This window comes from Seriola lalandi, unplaced genomic scaffold (genome assembly GCF_002814215.2).
Source record: "Seriola lalandi dorsalis isolate HSWRI2012SDOR001 ecotype SW California unplaced genomic scaffold, Sedor1 jcf7180002054898, whole genome shotgun sequence".
Lineage (NCBI taxonomy): Eukaryota > Metazoa > Chordata > Actinopteri > Carangiformes > Carangidae > Seriola > Seriola lalandi.
The window spans coordinates 3,608,022-3,623,833 of NW_019525450.1; the positions used below are offsets into that span (position 1 = coordinate 3,608,022).

At 39.2% G+C, this 15,812-nt stretch overlaps 1 protein-coding gene across 1 annotated transcript; it reads right to left on the reverse strand.

Annotated features, from left to right (window-relative positions):
* Positions 1-1,496: 1,496 nt before the first annotated feature.
* Positions 1,497-4,977, reverse strand: LOC111672278 (putative gonadotropin-releasing hormone II receptor). Its single transcript, XM_023429664.2, is given in 4 exon segments — positions 1,497-1,580; positions 1,582-2,003; positions 2,117-2,321; positions 4,387-4,977. Coding segments are annotated over 4 exon segments (1,260 nt in total). The 5' UTR covers positions 4,936-4,977.
* Between the last annotated feature and the right edge of the window lie 10,835 nt (positions 4,978-15,812).

Here is a 15,812-nt window from a genome sequence, read left to right on the forward strand (position 1 = left end):
GCGTGCCATCAGGACAACCAAGACAAGCAGTACCATAAGTTAAAATAGACGTCAATTAAAACAATACAGAAATGGAAAAGATATCTCTCCTTACATGTCAGAACAAAGGAGCTGATATTGCATGTTTGCATTCATAAGATATTGTCTCTGGAAGCTAGGTTGGGGGTTGTCCTGGGCTCTTTGACCAGTGACTATAGCTAGCTACAGACAAGTGTGCTTGTCAAGATGCCCTTGACTCAGCTTCCACTGTTCTGAGATCACTTATGATATACTTGCGCATTAGAAAATTACTATAATGAACATAACCATAGAATTTTTGGGATATTTAGATATTATTTCTCTATACTGCATGTTTGATATGTTTACTGTCAGTTCAAATAATTAATCCTAATACGTCTTCAGCCAGGAAGGATAGAAGGTGAAAGTCCAGGCAGAGTGCAGCAAGATGCGAGAGAGAGACTTTCAACACAGTTAGGAAAGGCAGCACAAAGTCATGAGACAGGAGGACAGGCCCTGAATGTGGAAGAGATTTGCTAATACTACTGTCATGAAAAGGTCTGTTTTAGTTTGGTCCATTATTCTCATTGTCATTAAGTTTACTGAGTGACTCGTGCTGTTGAACTTAACTGTTTATTCAGCTTCGTAGTCATTCGTGAACAGACTAGCACTAAGCACTTCAGTGGCCCTGACTTAGCTTATCTCAAAACACACAATGAACTGCTAACGTTACCCAGAAGTCCCTGCCTACCATATATATTCAATTGACTGCAGGGATCTAGTGGCATCAACATAAAATGTATAGCTATATCTAGATCACATCAGATTAATTGGTGTGGTAAACAGCTGATTCACACATTGAGGTGGTGGTTTGTAGGCCGGGGGGGGGGGGGTTCTTTGGCTCTGCTTGTCTATCTGTAAAAGTCACCACACGCCACTGTTCAGACTGTATGATTGCTGTCTGACTAAGATGATGGAAATATTGGACATTGTTGTAGCTGCAAAATTTGCAACAGCCTCACCAGTCATTTGAGACCTCCTAATAGACCTGCAGGCAGTGTGTAGCCACATACACAAGAAGCACTGTAGTGTAACCTGACAATCACTGTTTTCTATTTTTCCTTTAGTCCTGAAGCTTTTCGCAGAGCATGGTGAATGTACATTGTATATGGCTGACTTGTACACAAACCATCAACCAGCTCCAACCATGTTTTACTATCTTCATAAAGCTGTTATATAACCCTCAATTAAGATGGACGGCCTCAAGCACTTTACACACAAAGACACATCTGGAGACAAACACATTGGTCTAGAAAGTGATGGATGTTTTATATTTTCAGACTTATTCTACACATGCATGTTAGATGTTGTTGTGAAATAAATATATCCAGTAAACAGATAATACTGAAAAAATGATATGAATTGATGAAATGATATAAAAGATATAATTTAACCAGTTCATTAATCAGTATAAAGTTCCTGTTTTTCTCATCATCACATTATGCTCTCAGTGCTGAAGTAGCACGGTTGTCCTCCTTCTGCTTGACTGAGCACAGTCAGACGCCTGTCGTCAGTGGATTTTGGCTCAGCCTGTTCACAGTTGCTGTCATTTCCACCAGTGGTCATTCCTCTTTTAGAGGGCAAGGCAGCAGCAGTACATTTCAAGGACTCGGTTATCACTGTGTTACTTTCCTTGTCTGACAGCACTGTGGCTTTGCGGTTGCAGCTCCTCATTCCCTTGCGGAAGCGTATGGTGAACAGACCGTAGATGATGGGGTCCAGGCAGGCGTTGAAAAGACCAAAGATGAACAGGATGTGGGTAAGGGAGTGAGAGACTTTCCCCTCCAGGTCATCTGGGAAGAACCAGTACCATAAACCCAGCAGGTAGTATGGAGTCCAGCAGACTATGAAGCATATCACTATAACGATGCTCATTTTCAGAGTTCTCATTCGTGCTTTGGGGATGTTGTTCTTTGAACAACGTAGATGTGGCTCATTGGAGGACACTAGAGAAGAGAAAAAGAGTCAGGTATTAGTGGATAATAAGTGCAGAAAATGTAGATCTTTTTCTGATCCACTTGTCTATGTCAACCTTACTCAGCCTCAGCAAAGGACTCACAACTTTTCTTTGTCATCCGCTTTGAGATCTGGATGAAGATCCTGGTGTAGCAGACAATCATTATGACCAGTGGCAGCAGGAAGAGGCAGCAAAAGGTAAACATGTTGTAGGCAGTTTCCTGCCAGTGAGTGACAAAGCTCCCCCTTGTGGTGCACTGTGTGAAGTTGGCTGGATACGTGATGGTCACATTATGGAAAATGAACAACTGTGGATTTAGAAATAAAATCATGTTAGGATAGCTCTTTCGGTGGCAGCAGTTGCCATCCAATATTTTTTTGGTCCTGTCTGTCTGGTAGAGGTGAGATGTAAGGATTAAAGCATTATGTAGTACTGATATTCCAGTGGTTTGACCAAATAGCCCAGTGTCCCACAGAATTACGTTCATGTAGGTTGCGTTATTTACTGGCAGTATTCAAAGCCATTTAGTAATGTGTCCTTTATTTAACATGGCAAAAACTAAAGGAATGGAGGTGTTTTACACATTTAACTTGCTTGTGAGTTCGTATCCCATCTCAGACAAGCAACTGACAGTAAAATCCTGTAGTTGTCCAATCATAGCTTAATGACCATAACTACGAAGACCAAGGTCATTTAGTTAAATATTTCCCCACTGTGTGGAAGCTACTCCTGGATGCTGCAGACTTTAGGATAATGTTAGAAGCTCTGTCCTGCTGTTTAATGGATTTGTGTACAGTTATACTTCAGCAACCCCAGCCAAACTCATTGCCAGAGATAGGATTTGCGAGACACATTGGTTAGTCCCCCCATTCAAAAAGCAATTTCTCTTGTGTTCCCTTCTCTCTTGTATCTGTCTCTGTTTTTTCCTCATCATGCATATAATACTAGAATTACTCTCTCCACACTAAAGTAAAAGGACAATGTTGTTTCTTAATTTGTCTTCTACATGGATCATGGTTTACTCTCTTCCTCCCTCTCTCCTGCTCTCTTTTGCTCAGTGTGTCTTATGTTTAGTTATTCCTCTGCCTCCTTTAGTAATAATGACACATCTAATGAAAGTTCTTTCCCTGGAGCTCCTGAGTAGCCGGAAAACCAGAGCAGCAAGGCGACTGCGTGACAAGATCTTAGAACTTAATGATACATTGATCATTTTTTACATCAATGTGTTTTTGACCAACTAAAGAGTTTAATTAGCTAGCTAGCTGTTTAAATCTGCTTGTGACAATTGGTGTTTTGCTAGCAGAATTGACATTTGCAGGAAAGAAATGAGAAGCAGATTTTGAATACATCTGTCTGAAATTCAGGGCTCAATCAAGGATTTTGAGCCACTGTTGTCACTGTAAACTGTGTATGTGCTGAATGGAAACCCAGACAAGCGTAGCAACAATATATCTTATATTTAAGATGATTTTTCTCTAACTCTAAACCATGTTTTGGTGTCCTACCCATAACCATAATTCATTTCTTAATTAATTAATTAATTGATTGATTATTTGTCTATTACATGTCCAGAAATAGTGAAAAAACGTTATAAAACATTGTAATTTCCCATATCTCAAACTGACATGTACATGATATTCTGTCTGACTAACCAATCGCTCACCTAATCATTTCAGCTCTTATATTATTGTATTTGCTATCTGTGGATATTGTACAAATCGTAGATTTAAAAACACTGGTATTGAACATTTAAAACTTTTGTGACCCACTCCTTCGGAGAATCATCATCAAAGTTCTCTGTGGTGAGTGGGTTTCACCGTGTCATCACACTCCTGCTGTTTTCTCATAACACGATCAACAGTGTTACTATGCAGCCAAATATCTTAATGGATACAGTGAAGCATCTATGCTGGCAGGATTAGGGATTCCCATCCTTGTATTAGTCAGTGATAGAGCCACTAATCCCTAACACCAAGACCGTTTGGGGCCCCTAAATCATGCAGCAAGGTTTTCCTGCATCAAAGAAGAATTTCAAGAATTTTCCACAATTTATGTAGAGAAGTATGTAAACAGAGAGAATGGTGAAACGTGTGTAAGTAATTGCTTCAAGTAAATGTAAAACTAAATTATAATTTCCTTTAGCATGTGTAGTTATTAGACTGAGCTAATATATGTAAATCCAGAACCTGCTCACTGGAATACTGTATGGAGCATGGAGGAGAGGTTTCAGTTGTACGAGGAAAAGCTTAACACAAGAGACAGATCAGTTCTCTCCATCTTATAATTCAGCACTTCTCTCTGAATCTTTCTGTTTAACTGAACCAAACAATCTGTAATCACCAGTCTTGTCAAACCACAGCACCTGGCCTTACCTGAGGGACTGAGAACAAGGCGCTCATAGTCCACGCCACCATCAGCATGACCCTGTTCCTTCTCCGGGCCATGCTAATGGCCAGAGGGTTGAGGATAGCCGACTGTCTGTCCAGACTAATCACCACTGTGACAAAGGCGCACGAGTACATGGCCTGTAGTTTGAGGAACATCAAGAATCTGCAGGCCAAGTCGCCAGCCAGCCACTGCACTGTGATGTTCCACACAGCATCCACGGGCATCACGATGAAGGTAACCAAGAGATCGGCTGCAGTCAAGTTGATTATCAGCACTCTGACGTGGGATTTGCGCTTGTGGCCGTTGGCGGCCCACAGCACAGCCAAATTGCAGAAAGTGGAAATGCCACACAGGATAAAGGTAATGATCACTCTGACTTTGGCTGCTGTGGAAAAGGTAGGCAGCTGCAGCGCTCCGTCGGTTGATGTCCAGTTACAGTGAGGAGCCAGCCAGTCACAGCTGGCATTGAGGTCAAATCTGGCGTTCTGCTGATACATGATGACCGGAGGAGCACAGCAGGAGGAGGTGTTCATTTTCTGACCCTCACCAACGAGGCAGCATTTTGTTCTGCTACATGGAGGCTGGTGGTGCAAAAGGGGAGATGAGGCAAATAAATGTGTGAATGAGTCTTTTGTATGAAGTTGATATTAAAGATTCATCTGTCTGGATTTCCATAAGAAGACTAGTTCAATGAGTAACACAGTGTCAGACAGAGAGGGAGCAGTCTGCTGGGTAGGGCGCATAACTCTGATGCTCACTGAGGTGGAAAGATGCTATGACTGCCTCCAACAAATCCCCTCATGTGCAGAGGCGGGTCTCCAAACTGCTGAATTTGCAGCATCACCAACAGCAACACCTGACAACCCATCAGGTTAATTACATCTCAATGATAATAAATCCTCTTATTAGACAAAAAAGTAGGGTAGGATAATCTGTTAAAACAAGTTCCACTCATGTCTCTTTTCTATGGGAAGCCTTAGTCTGGTATGTAGAATACATACTTTCCCATATATCAAGCTATTTTAGAGAAGTAGTGAAAATTGCAATAAATAAAAGCTATAATGGGTTCACTTTTGCATGATAAGGTATCAGGTTGTAACAGTGGAGAGAAAATGTGGTCCTCCAATTATACAAAGATACATATCAGCAGTTTAGATCTGCAGCTGATGGCAAATTTAAATAAGTAGCCTATGTTAATATCGTGAATTATATTTGGTTTATCGGCTTAAAATTCACGGATGACCCTCAAAACAACGGTACCAACAACATACATCACCTATAGACAAAACTGACTGATTGTACAGAATGTTTTTCTGTATTGACAGTAAAGCAAAATAGCCTACATGTACTAATATATAGGTTAAATACAAGAAATCCCTACAGCAGACTTACATTGATGCCCGTGTAGAGAGTGATCAAACAAAGTGAAATCCTCTTTACAAAAGTCCCAGACCCCATTGAGCCCCCATCTCCCCGCTAGACTCCGTATTGACTGACTTTCTGGAGAGTGTCAGTCAGTCTGAAGAAGAGTGTCCAGTCTTCCCCTATATACAGCCTATGGTCTTCCCTCGCAGCTTGATCTCACTGAGCCTTTTTTACATGCATTTTGTAGCCTGCCCCCTTTCGCTGTGCGCGTCAGTCTCTCTGTGGGCGCGGCCACGAGCGTCTCGGGAATCTCTTCAGTTTTTCCAACGTTAACGCTAAGAGACTTGGCCACCCTTAATGGAACCGTTTTCATCCACACTGACCCTAACCTGCTCTTATTAACTGCATTGATTATGAGTGTCCACAACAACAAGATAATGTACAAAATAAGTGAATGCCTAATGTTTACTTTTTCTTTACATTGTATCACAGAGCTGTTATTTTGTGTTGTTGTAGCATTAGAGTGAAGCATTATATTGAATATATTCTTATTTTGTCCACTTCATTCTGTGTCAATGCCCTCCTATTGGCCAATACAGTGTTGTATTATCTTGTATTCATTGCCAAACCTGTACACAGAGTCTTTCCTACATATGTACAACTTACAACATTGAAGGCTTCCTTCAGCCAAATCACATGAGGTAAATGAATATGTATTTCTCTCTTTCCACTACTAATATTTGGCCCTGCAGATAGGTTTGATCAGGGATGGCATCTCATTGTGGTGGTTAAAGCATGAAAAATTACCTTCTTTTTTTCTTTTACTTTGTGTGAAATAGGCTTTTAAGTACCCCGCAGTAACTTGAGTGCTCTGACCTCCGCAGTCTTTCTGCAAGCTTTACCCATGTTCCTACACTAGAAATTGAATTCATTGTTGATGCTATATAAATAGCTAAATTTAATCTACTTAGGTCTTTTATTGTTGCACTAGTTCCATTGGCCCTGGCTTTAACAAAAGTATAAATGTGTTTTCTGCACTTCTGGAAGAACAACATTTAAAGCTGCTATCATCAATATTTTTATAGTCCGACTGATACTGGTCTGGCTTTACTGAGATGGAGAAACCTACAATCTGCTGAAGGGCTCCAGCTGGACTCCAAACAGGCTTTTCTTCTCCTACATGTCTAAGTAACTTGATGGCTACATAATGTTACACGTCTGTTTTCTTTAGTGATTGGCTACTGTAGGTACGATAACATTAGCTAACTTGCTGTTACCGATATTACAAATGGTTTCGGCAAATGTCGCTATCGTCAGCTGGCTAACTGTCAACATTCCTGTGGAGGATACAGTATCATGGCAATGCTAGCGTGGGCTGATGGTTGTGTGTTTTTTGTTGTACGCAGGGTAACTTTATTCAATTGAGCTTCTTGTTGTGTGTTTAGTGTTTGTCTTCACTGTGTTCACTGAGTGTGTTCACTGAGTGTGTTCACTGAGCTTCTTCACACCTCGCTAACTGAGAACGTGAAGGGAGGGGAGGAGGGGAGGAGGGTTGTGGCCGGTCGACGAAGCATTTTTATTGGTCTGAGATGCTGCTGGTCTGGTGCGACATCTAGTGGCAGTGACGATCGTTTACCGAACCTTTAACAATGAATCACATGACGTTTTAGCATCTTTCAGCACATTGTTTTCGTGGTCCAGCCGGCAACTTTACTGTTCTGGTTCATCCTCACTGCTGTCATCACCTCTCATGCCGAATCCTGGCGCAGCAGGCAGTTGTTTCAGCAAGTGAATCTTCTAAAATAGAAAGAGCAAAATGTAACAGTGACCCAAGCAGTTGTATGTTATAGATTTGTATGTGATAACACGCACACGCACACACACACACACACACACACACACACACACACACACACACACACACGCACACAAGAAGTGGTCACCAATGTCTTGTTTCACACACATAGTGCTCCCTCTCATGACAGCTTCTCTACACATTATTGTAAAAGTGCAAACATCCTGTAGGGTCAGTTTTTACAGCACACTATAAAACACCTACACTATACACTCCTGCTTTCTTCACCATGTCAGCAGTGATGGAGGAATAAGCTGAGCTCTTTATATGAAGTAACAAAAGAACCTTTATGTGTGTTTTCCCTACAGGCACTGGAGAAAAAAAAAAGGACTTGGAAGGAAATAGAAAAGGTGCATTAAAAGACTTTACTGATACTATGACTGTCAGGAGTTGGAGATTTAGCATAATATTAACAAGTATTGATGTAGGACGTGTTGTTTTGATATTAAATGTAATGCTCACCCAAATTTTTAAACCTAAAGTTGGACATGAAGCTCAAACTTTGCTGAACCAAAAACAATAATGAGCTAAATGAAATCCAATAAATGAATCAAACGCATATTTGAAAATATTGTATTTTTCCTCTCCACCTATTAGACAATAGAGAGGGAAGATTGACAGAAAAGATGTTGAGACAGAATGACATTGTGGGAAAGGTTATGACCTCAATCCAAGCCAACAGTCCATGACGTAAACTGCTGTCACTGTGATTATTTTAACAGCATGATAAGGTATCGGGTTGTAACAGAGGAGAGAAAAGCATCTGTTCATTCCAGTCTGACCACCGACTGTTGCAAAACATGAGTTACAGTAGTTGTGATGCATATAAGAAAGCTATTTGGTTTAAATCTATAAGGACCTGGATCAGGTGTCATTCAGCCTTTGTTGTATCTCATAATGTGAAAAAGTACTGACATGTTTGTTAAAAGTATTCTTGCTATCCATATGAGAAACTAACATAAACAACAGGAAGTTTTTACATAACTTCACTAATAAAACTTTTATCAAACCACCATCTATGCAGATGGTGCAGATCTATTCAGCTGATTCAGTCACATAATAATGATAAACGCTGTTTTTCTTTTCAAAGACTAAAAAGAAATAGGAGGCTAAACAGTGCCAGTCACTGCTCTGTGTTTGGTAGAAATTCAAATGAGAGATTCAATTAAAACGTGCTATCGTTCATGTAGCTGGAATCAATTATTTGACATAATCACTACAAATGAGATGGAAAAGGTCCATAATAAATATGAAAAATCAAAGTATGTTTTAATTAGAAAAAAACTGGACACTGGGCAGTGACCATGTAGAAGAGAAAACAGACATACTGTCGATATGTCGTTGCTTTACCTGTCAGCCGCACATTCTCCTCTCCAGTCCCCAGTGGTGGATTATCAGCTGGGCAAAGTGATGGAGCAGCTGATTGGTGCAGGCTATTGGTTTATGCAGATGTTAGACTCTGGGCTATTGTCCAAAGAGACAATGACCTTCCCAGCTCCACAGCCATCAGACTCATTTTCAGGTTAATCCACAGTAATTGTGCTGCTTGTATTGAGGTTAAGTATTATTATCATTCATTGCTTCACTGTGATCCAGCCTGACCCCCCTCCCCTCTGCACCAGGCTGGTTCTGTCTTACCTTTTAGTATCCTGGACTCATGACACCTCCTGACCTGCTGCTTATACAACAGATGGCGGCAACCAACTGTCTCCTGTTTTTCTCTTGAAGCCAGGATAATGCCAGGTGTACTGTTCTTATATTATGGCGACTTGTTATAAATTAATGTATAAGCTCAGTGGTCAAAACTGTATCGTGTTGCCAAAATGAAATAAAAAAATCATTTATCATTGTCTTCTCATCTGTCTTTATGTCAGCTCATTCTTTGGTATTGTTTTATTCAAAAACCATTACAGAGCAAACTGAAATCACAAGACGTAGCCACAGTATATTTGCTGTATGTGCTGTCTGCCTCTGCTGTATGGACTGATACGTTAAAGAAAGCCCTCAAGTTAACTCTCTCTGCTCTAAGCTTATTTTTGTTGGTATCATCACCTGTTTTTAATATTGTTGTGTTGCCAGATTTTATTTTTTGCATTGTCTGTAACTATTTATACTGCCAGGTTTCCCTTACAAAAGAGGTTTCCAATCTCAGGACTTAGGGCTATCATGGTTAAAGAGTCAAAGTCAAGTAAAAAAAATATAGTAAAATTAAAGAATGCCTCTATGTCTCTGCAGTATCATGTTGAACCTAAAGGCAAAATATCATGTGTACTTTTGAAAAAAGCACAGATCACAGGTCATCTGTTCAAACTGCTTATTACAACCATAGACTGTATATAAAGATGGATGATGTCATGAGTAACTGGGAGTTAGGCCGCGTCAGGCACTGCCAAGATTGCCACAGCAGAGCAGCCCACTCTGACCTTCAAGAGGGTCTTCAGGTATGTGTGGAGCCAAAACTGTGACGCATGCCCGTTTAATAACTGTGGCAAGAATATGCCCCCATTAGCACTGTTAGCACAGCAGGGCGTCGGGCATTTTGCTCGAAAGCACTGATACCTGCTAATTAGTGATAACATATAAATAAAATGATAATAGAATTTCACTCACCTCAGAATACAAGAGCATAGACTTTAACTGCACAACAAGTTACTATCTATTTCAGTTTTTATCCACACTGCACAACATACTTAGATTTTTTAACTGGTTGTTCGAATAATGTGGTTTTCTTTTATGACAGTACCATTAAACCAAATGAAAATTCAAAATCAAGATGTCTTGCACATAATCCATAAAGAGTATACAGATGGGTGACAAATTAAAGAAAAAACTTGCATATAGTGTCTTAGTAGGGTGTTACATCACCTTAATGCTAGGTCTCTGGAAATCTACTGGAGTAATTCAATCAAATAAAATCTATTAAATGTTGATGAGCCGTGAACAATCCCATTAGTGAGCAAAATGGCAAATGGCACAGGAAATAAAATAGCTTATTGTTTGTGTTCATTGTGTTTCCTGTATATTTTGAGAAATCTGGTGTGCTGATAAAAGTGAGTGGAAGTGCCTTAAGACACAGTTCCTCTGAAGGATATTAGCTGGTGGCTCCACAATATGTGACTATACTGAACTGATCCATGTCCATGTAAGATGACTGTAACAGCTTTCATATGTTTCTTACCTGGCAGCAGTGAGAGAAGTGAGCATTTACCTCCATAAATGCTAAAACCTGGTCTGATCCAACAAATGAACATCAGTGACTGAGCTTTGGATGATGTTACATTCAGCCCTGATGGAGCAGAGTCACCTTGACTGGAAGCTGAGCTGACACATTAAGACACTGAAAGCATACTCAGCATAAACAGATTTTACACTGCCGTGTAATCACAAGAGATGAATGGCCAGGACAAGACAAGGTTTCTTAGCCCATAACAGATACTCTTGAAGAAGACTGCAGGTCCACAACCCATCGGACACCCTAAGACCAGTCGATGCTATTTTCTTTCTATTTTTATGGTTTATTTGGTGCTTTTGCAAAGAATCCACCCATCACCATACACTTCATCGTTCATAGTGTTATACAACTTGCACTTTTCCCTTCTCCTTCTGTGGAAGCTGTGATCTAAGTAGGTGAGGCTCAACACTGAGCAATGAAGTGTTTAATTTGAAGTGATTGGACTTTTTACTGTTTTCTCTTTGGTCTACACACTTTGGTAGTTTTTTTTTCAGCTCAACCAAAATCTAATGCAAACCAATCTAAAGGCCTTTTACTGTATGGTTATCAGATTCTGTTGTTGTTGAGACTGACATATTCATTTAACTCTAGTTCTGTATATTAAAGGATGTATCTAATATTTTTTTCCACACTTACTGACATAAATGTAATAGTAGCTGAATACACCTGATAAATTGACAGCTCATTGTACAGTATGTATGTGTAAAATGACAGCATCTGAAAATGCAGGGAAACAAATGTATTATTGTATGTTTTGTTGGTGCTGTAAACAGGACAATAGACTGGACAGGTGAACTTAAGGTCTACCTGCTGGCAGTCTAAGATGTAAGTGGTCTCTGAAGGGCAGTGAAGGGTAAGGAGATTAGCGAAATATGGCTTCTTTCCAATTGACTGCATGCTAAAAATATCCAGAGTGGTTGTCCTTCAAAATGGGTCACCAATGATTTTTCTTTTCCTAATACATGGCAAAAAGGTTGTGCTTGACTGTCTATCATCCTGACCCATGTAATGTGAAGCCTCCCGGCAGAATCAGAGCACATACATTAAGCACCGAGTACCTCCAAAGAGACAGACGAGTCTCTTAATGACGAATAAGGCCAGTTATTACTTTACCAGTGGTTTGGATTAAATGTTTCAGTTCTTATCAATTTTCAAACCGATGATAATTAATGCCCCAGTTAGTCTGTTGATCAATACATTGTACTCCCATTATACTATATATTAATTATGATATAATTATATAATGATTATCAATTAATATTATGAATGTCTCCAGCCACATTACAGACATTGCTTTAGGGATGGTAATGTCAGTCTGTCCGTCTGTTGATTGGTCCACCACTTGTGTCCAGACTGAAAAGTCTCAACAACTATTGGATGGACATCAATTTGCAAACAGACATTCATGGTCCTCCAGGTTGACATTTGGGATTTTGAATACAATGTTTTGACTACTATTGGAAGAAATTTGGCAATTTGTCTCCCTCAAGTTACCCCTATAATTTTGGTTTATGACCAAATATTTGTCACTGTGAGCATGCTGACGTTAGCATTTCACTCAAAGCACTTGTTTACATATTGCTATGTTATGAGAAATCTAGTGTCAACTGTTTATGTATAGTAATATGTATTGTCTGCTGCCTGCTCTGCAGAGTAATATGCATCTATTGCCTATAATGTATATGGAGGGTTGATAAAATAATGATTAATGAAAAAGGGCCATGACAATGGTTTTGAATGTGTTACACAAATAACAATTTAATGACCTCTTTAATATTTTAATCCAGAACCTCGGGAGAAAATGTAAATACAGCTCTTAACCTGCATTCTGCTTTTGCTCTATTACATATCCAATATCTATTCAATCAGAAACATTTTGTCTGCCTATCCATTGCTGATTATGTGAAGAGAATATGCAGCAGGAGGCCATCCCCCAACCAAAGGACAACCACTATCATATGTCTCAGTAAGGATTTTATGACATTCTCATGCTGTCATCCAGAGCAGTGTAGAAAAATAACACAAGTGGCCGTCACTGACTCACTCAGACATTTCAACGAAATAAAATCACATCTACTTATATTCTCTCATAGCATGAGTGAGTCTCCTCTTCTTTTGTGCTTCCTGATTACAGCCTATGTCCTCTGTTGTGTAAATGCATTTGTTTCAGTCATGAAACTAAATGTAATTAACCACGTAACTTAATCAAAACTAATGATTATTATGAGCATCACATGTGCAACCTTTTAATGACAGTGGCGGTTCACTTGCCATTTTGCATAATAGGGTGAACTAGCCTGCTCCTATAGCTCACTTCTGAAGTTCTTCACATATTATCTCTAGGCAAAGAAGAAAGCACTTTACCCTCCATTCCAGTTACCATCTGTAAGTACAATGGCAGAAAGATAAATGACACACACTTTTCAACATGAGTCATAGTCAACAGGCTCCACTGCGTATGGAGATTACAGAAAAAATCCTCAGGCATATGGAATATTTTCCTTTGTGTGGCTTTTTGCTGTTGGCGCAGGGAGTATAAGCGCTCTTGGGGTGTTTTGGTATGGGGGTTATCAGTCAAACTGAGCATGAAGCCTGTGATGGAAGCAAAGAGTGCACAGTGTCAAAATGAATCTATACTAATGACGAATCTACACAGACAAAGACTGCACATCACTGCCACATCAGAAAAATAACATCAGAAAAATACATTACTATTCAAAACCAAAACATTTTATTCACAACTGTGTAAAACTTTAAAGCCAGCGGACAAAGGACATCTAAATATGTAACACCATATCTCACCCCAGGCCAATCAGAGATGAGATGCATTGTGTCTCTGAGTTTAATCAAGGTTAAACCGGTGGTGTAACAGTCTATGTGTACAAAGGCCTCATATTTTGACCTTTACAGTAACATGATAGTGTCTCTATTATGACACTTAGTCTAATTTCTAAGGACAGCATGAAAAGTGTAGCAAGTTGTGTCTTAAAATATAACACCAATGTAATTTTTTCAACCCTGTCACCACTAATATCCATTAACCCCCTGCTGCTGCAATTGCATTGTCTTCATTTTAAAAAATCCATTGAAAGCAGCTTGCAGAGACGTCCTGCTATTGTGATAAACATAATATATTATGTTGAACAGAACACATTTATTTATGACAGAAAACATTCATCTTCCAATACCAGAACACAGGGCAAAGATGAGTCACTTTCCAAGTTTCATCAAATAAATCAAAGGTCATTTTTCAGTAGTGACAAAAGGGATTAGAGATAAAACCTTTGACTTTCCAATACAATGCCCTCAGTGATGTCAGTCAGCAATGTATTTATAAAAGTGGAACTCATTCATATGCATCCTATTCAGTTCATATTTGATGGGCAAAAGAATGAAAACAATTTACAGCACAAACTCCATCCCATCACAGATACAGTTTTTCGTGAGATGATGGTAAAGAGCAATTAATTACAATTGATTACACTTGTCAAGAGGCCTAAGAGATTCTTGATATTATCCTTGGGGAGCTGTGTGGTAATAAAGTGATTATTCCATGGGATTCTACAGTAAGAATTTACAATAGCTAAATGTATTTTTTTCCACGCCATGAAATTTGTCAGACCTGCAAGAAAACCTCTTTTTTTGCACCTTTTTCAGAACCCAGTTTTTGCAGAGCTGCCAGGGTTGTTTTTGTCCCACCTCAACACAGGGCAATAAACTAAACCAGGATCGAGGCCATTTTGCATATTAGCACTTTATTCTGCTGAGAAATATGATCATTTTTATCAGTTGGTAGTGTTTGTGCCATGGGAAGCCAGTGAGGGATCACATTTGTGATGCAGCATTTGTGACTCCTACTGGTTGGGAGGGGAACTTGTGCAAATAATAGTGGTGGCTTAGGGAGGATGGGTGCACTACAGTGTGCACTTTACAGGAGAAAATTATTATTATTACCATCTACATTACATTTCGAGCTGCTGGTCAGCATAAAGCAATGAATACAATATAAAATTATCTATAATAGGACAAGGCCCTCTCACTGTGCTACACTGTATGTCTCTAATTAATTTCTGCCAATGAAAAGCATCCATTGAATGCACTCTCAGCTATCTTCCAGTGCCACAGTCTAACTGACTTTTCTTATGTCACAAAGCTGGGTAGCACAAGCTTTGTGTTTATCTTAAATGTCATGTTAATCTGAGCATGTTCTGCAATGCTTTTCCCTGAAATGAAATGTGCTGAATTATCAGAAATGTTTATTTACGTCACTACACTACACTTCAATACAGTATATCACTACAATATTTTTCGATCAGCTATTAAATGTTGGGCATGCAAACACTGAAGAATTCTCACTATACAATCTGTCAGTGAGTTGAAATCCACATTTAATGTTAAGAAACACTCTCCTTGTTTTGTTCTCACTTCTCCTGAGCAGCTACTTTGTTTTTTTGTTGTTTATTTTCTCATAGAATTAGCCAATACAAAGAAATGCAGATGATGATATGTTACAGCAGTACAAGAATTCTTCACATGATCTCTGCTATTACTGGCAGTGTGAAATTGATTAAATTGGTGGAACATGATTACAACATATATATATACTATCAGTTCTGATAGAGGAGGTCACTGACGAGAATTAAAATACATATGCAAAACATAGGCAACAATTTAATGACCTCAGACAAGGAGATTATGTTTTCACCATGTGTGTATCTGTTTGTTTGTTTGTTTGTTTGTTTGTTTGTTTGTTTGTTTGTTTTGATTATGCAATAATCTGGATAGTCACGTTAGCTGCTGCATTATTGTGTATTGTGGTCCAATGCAACCCAGGAAGATAACGTCAGATTGCAGTTTGTACTTAGCAAACAGAAAGTTTTTAAAAGTACCTTTGAAAGAAAAATTAGATTCTGTAATAGACCAATAGTCAGCATTTTCATTTTCTATTTCAAGATGTG